This window comes from Microcebus murinus, chromosome 27, assembly GCF_040939455.1.
Source record: "Microcebus murinus isolate Inina chromosome 27, M.murinus_Inina_mat1.0, whole genome shotgun sequence".
Lineage (NCBI taxonomy): Eukaryota > Metazoa > Chordata > Mammalia > Primates > Cheirogaleidae > Microcebus > Microcebus murinus.
The window spans coordinates 1,389,223-1,402,512 of record NC_134130.1 but is presented as its reverse complement, the minus strand read 5'-3'; the positions used below and the strand labels follow the sequence as shown (position 1 = coordinate 1,402,512).

Here is a 13,290-nt window from a genome sequence, read left to right as displayed (position 1 = left end):
GCTTGAGCTCAGGAGTTCGAGACCAGCCTGAGCAAGAGCGAGACCCCGACTCTTCAGAAAATAAAAAAATTAGCCAGGCGTGGTGGTGTGCACCTGTAGTCCCAGCTACTTGGGAGGCTGAGGCGGGAGGATCGCTTGAGCCCAGGAGTTTGAGGTTGCAGTGAGCTAGGGCTGATGCCACTGTACCCTATCCAGGATGACTGAATGAGTCTCTGTCTCAAAAAACCAAAATTATGCTAAGTGAAATAAGCCACACATAAAGGACAAATACTGTATGATGGCATTTATATGAGATCCCTAAAGTAATCAAACTCGTGGAAACAGAAAGTAGAATGGGGGATGCCAGGGGCCAGGGAGTAGGACGGGGAGTTAGTGTTTAAAAGGGGACAGAGTTTCAGTTTGGGAAGATGAGAAAGTTCTGGAGATGGATGGTGGAGATCGGGTGGTCGGGGACCTCCATTTCCACCTGAGGGAGGTGGGAGGGGAGCCACATGGATGACCAGGAAAAGAGTGTACCGGGCAGGAGGACAGCCAAAGCAAAGGCTCCTAAGAGAAACTTGTTCTTGAACTTCATATGCTGGACTCTGTAACTTGCCCCATGCATATCATGTTCCTGAATCTCCTCATCCTTTTTGATGCAAGGAGGCCTGCTTCACTCAATGGCGTTGTTCTATTGTGCAGTATCACAAAAATTAACAGACCAATTTCTTTCTTTTTTTTTTTTTTTTGATACAAATTCTTGCTCTGTCACTCCGGGTAGAGTGCAGTGATGTGATCATAGCTCACGGCAACCTCAAAATCCTGGGCTCAAGTGATCCTCCTACCTCAGCCTCCTGAATAGCTGGGACTACAGGCATGCATCACCACACTTGGATAATTTTTGTATTTTTTTTGTAGAGACAGGGTCTCATGCTGCTCAGGCTGGTCTTGAACTTCTGACCTCAAGTGACTCCTGATCTGCCCCTCTTGGACTCCCAGAGTGCTAGGACTACAGGCTTGAGCCACCCTGCCACCCAACAGACCACAATTTATCTGTCCTTTCTCTCATGATGGACATCTATATGGTTTTCAATTTTGTGGATTCAATGGCTCCAGAAAACATCCTTATCCTGCTATTCTTTGCGTTTCAAACATTTTTTTCTTGTTTCTTTTTGAATAAGTAACTCATGCCCGTGGCTCCAAATCTAGAAGGCACAAGAGGGCTTTGAAGACAAGTCCCCAGTCTGCTCCTGGGTCCCTGACACCAGCTCATTACTATATTCAAAAGAGGTTTCCAGTTTGGCAATTCCTAAAAAAGTTCAACACAGAATTGCTGTGTGATCTAGTAATTCCACTCCTTGGCATATCCCCAAAAGAATTGAAAGCAAGGACTCAGACACTTACACACCCATGTTCATAGCAGGTACAAATATCCCAAGCATCCACTGACAGATGAATGGATAGACAAAACGTGGTCTATCCAAGAGGCCATCGGAAGGGACTAATGCAATAAACGCTAAGCCATGCACGTACTGGAGCTCTGGGCAGTTAGAATGAGGAAGCTGATATGAGACTGATAAGGAAAGCACTCCAGGGTGAATTGTTCAGTGAACAAAGCAAAATGCATACAAGTTGCACAGATCGTAGAGTGTGCTATGTTTTGTATAAAATAAAAGGAGGAAGGGATAAGAATATGTTTGATTTTCCAAAAAGAAACCCTGGAAAGAGTTGCAAGAAACTACTAACAGTGGTCCCAGCCAGGCAGGGTGGCCACGCCTGTAATCCCAGCACTTTGGAAGGCCGAGGCAGGAGGATCAATTGAGTTCAGGAACTTGAGGCCAGCCAGGGCAGCATAGCAAGACCCCATCTTTAAAATAAATAAATAAATAAATAAATAAATAAATTAGCCAGGTCCAGTGGCATGCACCTGTAGTCCCAGCTACTCAGGGCGTAGAGGCGGGTGGAGCCCAGGAGTTCAAGGCTCCAGTGAGCTATGATGGAGCCACTGCACTCCAGCCTGGGTGGCTGGATAAATATTTCAATGCAATATTTTGAAAAGCTGAAATTAACGCAAACATGTCTATGATGAACAAAATATCAAAATTTTAAATCAAGACAGAATCAGTAACAACAGTTAAGTCATATTGGAGTCTGAGGCCAAAGTAAAACGGTGATATCGAATCCGTCTTTGAACGTTTTCACAGTAAAGGATAGAAAAGAAGTTGAGGCCCGTAGTCTCAGCTACTTGGGAAGCCAAGGTGGGAGAATTGCTCAAGGCCAGGAGTTCGAGCCCAGTCTGGACAACATAGCGAGTCCCCATCTCTTAAGGAATAAGTTGAGGATTCCGGTGGGCCAGCAGCCCCCACCGGCCATTCCCACCTGTGCACAAAGCACCAAGGACCGCCACTTGATACACAGCTCATGTCTGCCCCCTGGTGGTGATCGGCTTGGCTACAACAGCAATTGGAGGTTGAAGGGGGATTCTTTGATCCAATGCTTTGCAAACGTTCCCCAGTGTCCCTTTTCCAGTGCTGTGGATATTGCAAGAAAAAGGAAAGGAAAGTCCCCTGACAGCGCCCACACTATATGGAAGGATGACAATACACAGGTCGGCCAAGCAGGGCACGAAAGGCAGGCTGGGTGGCTTGGCGTGAGGGTGACTCAGAATGCAGATCAAGAAGGGCCTCTGGGAGGAGGTGGCATAAGTTGTGATCTGAGTGACAAGCAGCTCCCAGGGGGTAGTGCTGCTCAGGAGGGGCGGGCGGATGGCTCCACTGGGAGACATTTCATGCTCAAGTTCATATGTACACAGGTGTTTATAGTACCCTTCTTTAAGCTCTTTCTGTGGCAGAAGCATAATAATATTTCATTATTTTTTAAGGGAGTGCACTTGCAGGGAAGGGCATGCCAGGCAGAGGGACAAGGAAGAGGCAAAATCCTGTGTTTTTTTCTTAAAAACAGGATCTTGCTCTGTCGCCCAGGCTGGAGTGCAAGTGGCATCATCGTAGCTCCCTGCAGCCTGGAGCTCGTCCCGCCTGCCTCCTGAGTAGCCAGGGCTCCATGCACAAGCCACCATGCCAGGCTGAGGTGCACATTTTGTGCACGTAAGTCAGGTGCTGTCTTTGCCTGAAGCAGTTATCTCACTTACTCCTCGTGCTACAGGCCTGGGAGGAAGGCACTAGCTTGTTACTCTTGCGTATAGGGCCACACTGCAATAGTGGGCCACACTGCCGAGGGGAAACCTCCAGTGTTCAAGGATCAGCAAGGAAGGAGCAGGGACAAGAGGGCAGAGAGTCTGGGAGGCCCAGGTGGGTGGACTGCTCGAGGTCAGGAGTTCGAAACCAGCCTGAGCAAGAGCGAGACCCCATCTCTACTCTAAATAGAGAGAAATTAATTGGCCAACTAATATATATAGAAAAAATTAGCCAGGCATGGTGGCGCATGCCTGTAGTCCCAGCTACTCGGGAGGCTGAGGCAGGAGGATCGCGTGAGCCCAGGAGTTTGAGGTTGCTGTGAGCTAGGCTGACGCCACGGCACTCACTCTAGCCTGGGCAACAAAGTGAGACTCTGTCTCAAAACAAAAAAGAGGGCAGAGAGGAAACAGGCAGGTCCTGGGGAGACTGGGGAGTGGCAGGGAGGGGAGCCCAGCAAGGCTTCTGAGCAAGGGGCCAGACTGGGTGGCCACCTGTTGGGGACTGTGTTGGGGGGAGCAGGGAGGAGGCTGGGGCAGGAATTATGGCTGGGGCGGGGGTGTGGGTGGGTGAGAACTGAAGGTTGAAGGCTTTTGCCCAGAAGGCCTCTGGTGGAAGACTGTTCCAGGCAGTGGAACAGCATGTGCAAGGTGAGGAGCCAGGAAGTGCCAACAACAGCAGCAGGGCTGGTGAGCATCTGAAATCCTTTATTGGAAGACCACTGCTGCTTACCAAATAGAAGACTCAGACAGCAGATGAACAGTGAAAACAGAGCCCAGTGACTGGAGCAAGCCCCTCGGATAGGGACCCTCGCCCCCCACCTGGTGGACCAGTCTCTGCCCCTCCCTGGACCCCGAGGGGCCTTTGGCATAATGCTGATGTGGGGGGGACTGCAGGCAGTGAAGCCCCCTGACTCGAAGCAAAGACTCCAAAGACTCGGATGAGTGCTGGGGAGCAGGGCAGTGGTGTGGGCACAGGGAGGGCCCCCTGAACTGGGGGGAGCAGTGAAACCGGAGGAAGCCAGGAGCTGGGGAGATGGTATCTATTTTCGTCTTCTGAAAAGGGGCGCGCAGGGGCCTGCAGGCAGACAGGTGGCAGCTGGGGCGGTTCACGCGCTGATATCTTTGTCATCGCCTGGCTTGGCTTCCAGCAGTGGGTCCCCGGGGCCTGCATCCTCCCCCTCCTTGGCCTCGCTGGACTTTGAGTTGGGGACCCAGAGGCCAGAGTCGATGCAGCGCTGCATGTGGTACTTTGCGTCCTGTGGGGAGAAGGGTGAGTAGATGAGGCTGAGCTGCCACTGCCGTGTGGCCCGCCTGTCCCCTGCGCATCCTCAGGCCTGCTTCCTGCTTATTCTAGGTCACGGCTGGCCGACATGACAGCAGCCAGCAGCCACATGTGGCTACTGGGCCCTTCGAATGGGGCCGGTGCAGCTGAGGAATGGAACTTTAAATTTTGCTTTAAATTTAAATAGTGTAATCTAGAAAAAAGGCCAACAAACTTTTTTAGTAATGGGCCAGATGGGAAGTATTTTTGGCTCTGCAGGCCATATGGTCTCTGTCACGACTCCATCCTGCCATTGTAGAAAAAAATCAGTTGTAGACAATATATGAAAACAAGGGAACGCGACTGCTGTGTGCCAATAAAACTTTATATATATGGATTTTGAGACAGGGTCATTCTGTCCCCCAGGCTGGAGTGCAGAGGCGTGATCATAGCTCACTGCAGCCTCAAACTCCTGGGCTCAAGCAATCCTCTTGCCTCAGCCTCCCAAGTAGCTGGGACTACAGGTGCATGCTACCATGCTAATTTTAAGATTTTTTGTAGACATGGGGTCTCGCTATGTTGCCCATGCTGCTCTCAAACTCCTGGCCTCAAGTGATCCTCCGACCTCAGCCTACCAAAGTGCTGGGATTACAGGTGTGAGCCACTGTGCCTAGCCCAATAAAACTTTATTTATTGTAGTTTGCAGACCCTGGTCTAGATTTTTATCCCCATGGAAGTTTCTAGAAATCAGGTCCTAGAAAAATCAGATCCATTTTACAGATCAGGAAGCCAGTGTGGCCAACCAGTGTGCCAAGTGGCAGGAGATGGGATCAAATCAAGGCCCGCTGAGACTTGAAGTCCTTATCTACTGGCGCTTCTGACACACCTAATAACATTACCAGCCAATGTTTACCAGAACCTGCCACGTGCTCAGCACCTTCCCCAAGTATTTTGCGAGTTGCTATCAACAGAGAAATGCTGGTCTGGATAAGGAAACTGAGGCTGGGCTCATAAATGGCCCACAGTGACAGCCATCCTAAGTCCTGAGGGCCATGCGCTGGAAGCTCCGCATCCATCACTGGACACTAGGCACATAGTAGGTGCTCAATAAACGTAAGTGAGCGTGTGGCACGGTGACACAACCCCCTTACTCCTTGGAGAAGCCCAGGAGAGACATTTTCACCAGCCTGCTTTGGATTCAGGGAAGGAGGCCAGGGGACACGTGGCTTGTTCCCAAGGGCCTGGGACTTGGTTGGTTACTCACGGTGGGGTCCATTTTGCTGATGGCATCTTGCAGCATCTGTACATCCTTCACATCGAAGCACTTCTGGAGTTCCTGGGGGTGCAGAGGAGCTGGGGTCAGGCCGTGGGTCCTTGTGACCCCGGGTGTCCCACTCACTGCCCGCCTGCCGCCTGCCTGGGCTGGGGAGCCGCACCTCAGGGAGGGACTCGTAGACCTCGACGGGGTCCAGGCCCCCGGGGCCCAGCCGCTTCTTGCGCTCTTCCTCCTCGTACTCCTTCATGGCCTTCTCGATGCGCAGCTTGGCCCGGTCCCGCACCCGCTCCTTGAAGGCTTCCAGCTCATCGTTAAAGCCCTCCATGTACTGGCGGTCAGCCGTCTGCAGGGACAGGGACAGGCAGTGCTCACTGGCCCTGGCCTGGGGCTTGGCCAGGACCCTGCAGCTGCAGGTCCTCAGAGCCCCAAGTCTGGTCTTGAACTACGTGACGGGCACCCCAAGGCTTGGGCCTCTTCTTCCCTCTGTCTAGGCCTCCCCCGACCAGGACCTCATCTGCCTATACAACAATGACCACCTGCCTGTGCGGCCCCTTCCACCACAGACCTGTGACACCCACGTCCTCAACGTCCTCACGTGGACGCCTCTAACTCCACACAGCCACATCCCAGCTCCTAACTATCCCTCTAGCTTGCCCCGCCTTTGGTCTCCCCGAAGGGTAAGACCTGTGCCTCTGAATGCTGCAATAACAAACAAACAAATGTGGAGGCTTCTGTAACTCTATCCCTGACCCCAAATCCACACTTACTCCAATCAGCAGATCCTGTTGCACTCTCTTAAAATTTCGCTGGGATCTGCCTACTTCTCACCCCCTCCCAGGCCCTGCCCTCTTTTGCCGTGAACCCAGTACAAGCGGACACCTGTCTGCCTCCCCAAGGACCACGGGCTGGTTCCCGGAGGAAGGGGCCTACCTTAATCTTTGTGAAGAACTGCCGGAAGCAGGCCCTGGGGTCCACCTTCAGACTCTTGGCCAGCTCAATGATGAACTGCATGACGATGGTCTGGTGGGCCACCTGCTCCATGAGTGCACATTTCTGCCAGGGAGAACAGGCGTGGTGTCACCAAGTGGCGGTCTCAGGGTAGTGCCTCTCCCTAGCCCTGGGGCAGGCTCCACTCACCTCCTCCACCTCTAGGTCAATGCACCAGATGACCAAGTAATTGGCTGTCTCCTCGCACACCAGGTGGACGTTGTCTGACAGGTACTTCTGACTGTCGTCCCAGCGGCGGAGCATGCCTGTGGGGGGGTGCTGGCAAGATGCGGCAAAGGCCCTCAAGGCAAAGGGCCAGCCCCCACCTCGGCCCCGCTCACCCTCCCGGGGGCCCCACGCCTAACTCACCAAAGTGCTTGATCTGTTTCTCGTACTTTTCCACGAACGTCTTGTGTTTCTGCTCCCTCACCTCCTCCGAGTCCTCCTCCGCCTTCTCGGGCTTGATGTTAACCATGCTCTGTGGTAGGGTGAGAAGGGGAGTGGGCTGGGGCAAGGCTGCGGGGCGCCTGGAGCGCGGCCGGGCCGGCCGTGGCCGCAGCGCCCATCCCATCCACGGCGGAGGTGGTGACGAAGCCATGAGCATCAAGGAGGCGGGAGCGTGGGCATGGGCCTTGGGGCAGATCAGAGGGGGGACCGGTGGGGTGTTTCATCCGCTCGGCCCCCCAAACCTGTCCCCGCTCCCTCCATCCTTCCTCCACCCCTGTACCCCGTGGCCCCTGCCCTCCTCCCACCGTCTAACTTGACTTGCCGGGCCCTCGCCCCCACGTGGCGCTGGCTGCGCATGCGTGCGCAGTGGCCGCCCCGCCCACCTTGCTGAAGCCATCTTTGCTGAGCGTGTCCACGTTCCAGGGCATGCTCTTCTCCTTCTTGCGCATCTCCTCCAGCTTCTGCTCCCAGCTCCGCTCCTCCTTGCGCAGCTGCTGCGCCTCGGCCTGCAGCCGCTCCAGCTCCGCCTTGCCGCCCTCGGCCACCTCCAGCTCCTTCAGCTTGCGCTGGCAATCGGCCACCTTGCGCTTGCACTCGCGGCAGCCCCTGTCCAGTTCCTCCTTCTCCTTCTGGAACTGCTCCATGCGCTCCACCCGGGCCTGCGGGCAGGGGCGGCCAGCGGCCTGTCACTCGGGGAAAAGGCCTGTCCCCTGCCCCACACCTGGCCGCTGCAATGGAGATATCCCCAGGAAATGTCTGCGCCCACCTCCATGCCCTGGCCTCCCAGCTCCCACCCTCACCCCTACAGGTGCCCGTGCACATCAGAGCCCAAGTCCTCAAAGCAGCCATCTCTCCCCCGCAAAACCAGGTCTCCGCTGTGCCTTCCCTCAGCAAAGGCTCCGTGTCCCTTCCCACTCTCACCAAGTCCTGAGAGTTTTCACTTCTAGATGCTTCTTCACTTCGTTCCTCCCCTGGCCTTGCTCCAGGATCACTGCCAGGCCCCCCTCAGCTGTCTGAGCCCCCAGCTTGGTGTTCACCTGCCTCTTGCCCACCCCTACCCCGATGCCGCTCCCCAGGCATCTCTTCTTCCGCTGCGCCCCAAGCGCCACGATGGCGCCCTGTCTCTTCAGACTCCTAGTGCCCCCTTCACTGCCCCTCTCACTAGACCCCCACCTGGACCCCTAATGATTGCTCGGTCCCCTCTGTCCCCAACCCCCATTTGGCTCCTCCTTCATGTCATATCATCTGGCTCCCTGTGGAGCCTGCTCTGTCCAGAGCTGCTACCTTCAATCACTGTCCCTCTGATCTAAGCTTGGAGGCCACCAGAGAGGTCTTTGACACCTGTATATCTGACCACCTGACACCCTGGCCCTCCCTGCCACCCCACCTTGGAGTGGTGGGTTCAGATGGGATTCCTGACACCTACTGGAGGTCCCACACAGACGCTGGCTCTCTCTGCCACTCAGCCTCTGCACTTGGGGTTCCTCCCCCTGCTTTTGCTCCCAAGTGCTCTGGCCCAAGGTGCCACTGACCACCAAGGACCATCAGACTGTGTGATGAGGTGCTAGAGGATGGCCTCTGGGCGCCAGACCTTGGGTTGGATGTCCCAAGGCTATCCCTCAACCTCTCAGAACCTCGGTTTCCTCATCTGTCAAACACAGACAATGGCACCAACTTCACAAACTTGTACTGGGAGAAACAAAGGACAGCATTAAAGTAAAAAGTCAAGGGCCACGCTGGGCACTCAGGGAACATCAATCCTGTGCTGCCCACTGTCATTACCGTGTGTGCAAGGGCACAGTCTCTCTCTCTCTGGGGACTGTTCTGGGGCTTAAACAAGTAAATGTTCTTCAAGTGCTTAGCTTGGTTTCTGGCTCGGAATAAATGCTCCATAATTGGGAGTGGCTGTTACCATGTGGTCAAAGCACTCAGCTCCGCTTTTGCTCCGACGTGACTTCCCACACGTCACCTAAACCTCTCCTGGCCTTGGTTTTCCCCTGCATGAAACAGGTCCTCACAGGGTTGCTGTGAGGACCGAATGAGTAACTCTGTGGAAAACGCTTCCAACACAGCACTCTGTAAGCAAGTCATGCTGTCACCGTCATCGTCCTTATCACTGCCATCAGAGTGTTCTGCTGACTCGCTCCCGTGCCTTATTTAAGGCTGTGTCCCCGAGTTCTGTCACAGAGTCTAACCCACCAGTGAGAATCTCGGAGAGATCTGGCTCCTATTCTAATACCTGACAGGACTGACACAGCCAATCCTGAGCCTCAGTTTCCCCCAAATGGATAAGGGTTTGAGGTGGCCCATGCCTCATGGATAGGTATGAAAAGTAGCTGTGGCCTCTGCCACCTCCCTTTCTCCATCATGGGCCTGTGTCACACTGGAGTCTCCCCCACCACCCTGCTGGCCTCTGTTGGTGGCCACTGCTCTCCCCAGTGTCCTCTGAGCAGCCGCCAGGGAAGCTGGAGCTAAAAGAAGCCTCCTGGAACTAGCGGGGTTGCCTGGCCTGGGCCTTACTCCTCAAGTGGCAGGCAGGACGGGGCAGAAGCCACCGCAGCAAGCAGGGCCTGCAGGTGTCACTGTGCCCCTGCCTTACCACCAGGGAAACCGAGGCTCACAGAATCTCAATGTCATACAGTTCATTGGAAGGAGCCGCAAGAAACCACTGACGGCAGCCGTCTCTGGACAAGAGGGTCAGGGAACTGGGGCTGGGAACAGAGACTTGCTTGTCCCCTTCTGGAACTTTTGGAATTTTTTTTAAAACCATGAGCAAGAATTGCCTAAATAAGGATGACAATAGTAGTTACCGCCCCAAGAGCATCAAGACATCAAATAAGGTAACCCTCACAATGACCTTATGCAGTGAATATTATTCAGATTCTCAGGTGGGGAAACTGAGGCACAGAGAGCAATCATACAGACTAGCTAGAAGCCATGCAGCATGTGAATGACACAGAAGGCGCAGAGATTTTTTTTTTTTCTAAAGAGACAAGGTCTTGCTCTGTCGCCTAGGCTGGAACGCCGTGGCATGATCACAGCTCACTGCAGCCTTGAACTCCTAGGCTCAAGTGATGATCCTCCTGTTGCAGCCTCTGGAGTAACTGGGACTACAGGTGTGTGTCACCATGCCCAGGCATTTTTTTTTTAGAGAGATGGGGTCCCGCTAGGTTGCCCAGGCTGGTCTCAAACTCCTGGGCTCAAGTGATTTCCCACCTTGGCCTCCCAAAGCACTGAGTTTACAGGTATAAGCCACCAAGCCAAGGAACCAGGATTTGAATCCATGTGGTCAGGTTTGTGTTTTACAACCAAGATGCCAGGGCTCTTTTTTACTAATCTCCCTCCTTTTCCAAAAGGTTTACCCCATAGCCCTGGCCCAAGTTTTTATGGACCTAGTTTCATTTCATTCTTACAAGGGTCTCATGGAGGTGGGCTGGATTATTCTACAGCTGGGATTAGAACCCAAGCTTGCTTGTGCTGGAGACGCTGAGGCCCCCTGCCTCCCCTCCACTGCACTACAGCCACAGGGCTCTCAGTGGCAGGACAGGAAAGGTTCTGTACCAGCAGGGAGGAGGGCGTGGCAGGCAGGCTCCGCAGTGGCAGAGGAAAATCCTCCTACCCAGCAGGACTGAACTACTCTCCCTCCACACACAGTAGTAAAGATTAACCTCTTTACGTGACAGAAATAGGTGCTCCCAAGAATAGTCTTTGGAGCTTTGCAGAGGTCTTAAATATTCCATGATAAAATGTTACACACGGCAAGAAATAGAAGTGCTAGAACTTTCTTCCCACACTCCAGTGGCTTGCCTGGCAGGTACACTACCCAGGAGACTGCAGCTTTAAGGAATAGGTTTGGAGGTGGGGACTGGGAACCAAATATAGGGACTAATGCCAAAGGATAGGGAAGGGCCCTTCTAGGAGTTTCGGGATAAATGATTGGGAGTTACCCTATGGGAGGCTGGGGTGAGGAATTCCTAGCCAGAAGGTACTGAGAGGTATATGCCCTGAGTTTGAGAGTATAATAAGCACAGGTATGTGGGTGCAGGCACTCTGATTTAGGGGAACAGGAGACTAGACTATTGGGTCTTGGAGCCACCCTACTGGCCAGTGAGCACCAAGCAGTGGTAGGAGATGGATCACCCAACTTGGGGTTCTGAGGTCTGGATTTCAGGGCTCTATTGTGGGCAGAAAGATGAAAGATGGGGTAGTCAATTTGGAATCATACGAGGAAGGACCCTGGGATGGAGGCAGGGACAATTTGGATGTGAAAGAGTAGCAGATCAGGCTGGGGACAGAAGTAAGGTGGGGTGGGTTTGGGGTCCTGGGGTTGGGTGAGGGAGTTTCCCATGCTGGCAGAGATTCATACAGGAAGTCAGCCCTGGGGATGGGCGGTGACAGGTTCTGCAATACTAAGTAGGAGCAGGAGCTCTGGCTGCGCCAGAAGCCACATGGGCAGGGTTTCCTGGAGTAAGAGAGACTACAGAAGGTGCAGTCAAAAGAGAGAAGCCAGAATTGGAGGATCCATTGGGGTGGAGCTGGTGGTTGGATCTGGAGGGGAACCCAGGCTATAGGTGGGATTGAGGGTGTTGGTGGGGCATGGGTCTACACTCCATAAAAGGGGTCCTGGTAGTGGGTAGGGCTCCCAGGCCAGGAACAGGAATCTCAGGGGAGGACAAAGTTCCTTGCTCTGTTTCCAAAAGGAGGGGGGTGTCTGGATCCGAATGGAAATTCTGGGTCAAAACCCCAGGAAGCAGATCTCAAAATAGAGCTAAAGTATTGGGGGCCCACTCTATAGGGTTTGGAGAAGGAGCAATGGGAGATCCCAAATCAGAAGTGGATACCCGAACAGGATGAGGGATCATCCAGCAGGATTTGGAGTACACACTCTGAGCTGAAGTTCTGAGTGTAAATAGAAGGTTCCAGACAAGATTAGGGGGACCCTCCAAGGCTCGTCTCGGGAGTCTAGACCATGAGGAAGCCCAAGGAGTGAACATAGAGTCCCACACAGAAAAATAAGTGGGGGGTTGGCCAGAGATCGCGGGCAGGGACGCAAGGTCCCATCGGTACTGGGGTCCCGGAGTTGAATCGAGGGACCGGAAAGTCCAGACTGTGGGGTGAGAATCCCAGGTGTGAGCACCGAGGTCCCTGGGCAGTATTCGGGCTCAGAACACTGAATCGGGGTCCGGCAGGGTGGGGGGAAGGGGATGGGCGCGCACGCTCTACCTGGTGCCGCCAGCGGAAGAGGCTGGCCGTGTCGATGTTGGGGTGCGTCTCGTCCTCATCGTCAGACACCTCGATGTGGTCCCACACGCTGTAGTCCACCATCTTGCCTCGGCGGCCCAGCCCGTTCGGGCTCCGGTGGCGGCGGTGGCGGCAGTGCTGAAGACTCTGTCCGCGGAGCTCCGCCCCTTCCGCTTCCGCCCGGCCGCGTACGCCCCTCGCGCGTGACGTCACATCCCTAGTAACCGCCGCAGCGGCGCTGGAGACCTAGCGCGCCTTAAAGGGCCCTGCGCACGTGTTCCGAGCCCGCGGAGTTCCCGCCCAGGCCCCGCGCTATCGGGCGCGGGGGCCCCGCTGGGCATCGTGGAGGCCATATAGGTGGGCGCCCCGACCATGAGCCCCCCTCATCTCCCGCCGCTCCCCGGTGGGTGTCTGCGGCTGCAGCTGGAGGACAGATGACGAGGCTGAGGAAGAGGATTGTCCCCTTAGCCACGCCGCAGTGACGTCTGCAAGGGGCAGGGCCTCGGCGAGAAGGCCTGCCCCCTTCCCCTAGAGAAGGGGGACCCAACCCTGCGCTGGGGAGGAGTGGCTGTTCGGAGGGACCTTCCCATTCCGAGGGGACCGTGGCCGTGGCCCTTAGACCCTGGGAGGGTCTAAGTGTGAGGGGCAGTGTGGCCCTGCCCTGGGTGGGTCTCAGTGGGTAGCAGAATGGCCCTGCCTGTGATGGGGGTTGAAGGTATGGGGCGATCATGGCCGAGCCGGGGAGCTGGTGTTTCCCCGCCTCGGACCACCCCGCCTCCACCTCCTGCCACCCGCAGCTAGGACTTGCGCGCACACACCCACTCTGGAATCACCGCACCCCCTCACAGGTCTCGGGCGCCCCTCGGCGGCGTCTCCGCGCACGGCCGCTGGGTGTCGCTGAAGTCT

At 54.9% G+C, this 13,290-nt stretch overlaps 1 protein-coding gene across 1 annotated transcript; it reads right to left on the bottom strand.

The window, feature by feature from the left end:
• Nucleotides 1-3,857: 3,857 nt before the first annotated feature.
• On the bottom strand, nt 3,858-12,800 carry CDC37 (cell division cycle 37, HSP90 cochaperone). Its single transcript, XM_012790653.2, has 8 exons — nt 12,367-12,800; nt 7,527-7,802; nt 7,066-7,174; nt 6,847-6,962; nt 6,640-6,762; nt 5,870-6,052; nt 5,698-5,769; nt 3,858-4,428 (listed from the first exon to the last, which is right to left on the bottom strand). Exons 1-8 carry the CDS (start codon nt 12,466-12,468, stop codon nt 4,279-4,281), a joined length of 1,131 nt encoding a protein of 376 aa, XP_012646107.1. The 5' UTR covers nt 12,469-12,800; the 3' UTR covers nt 3,858-4,278.
• Between the last annotated feature and the right edge of the window lie 490 nt (nt 12,801-13,290).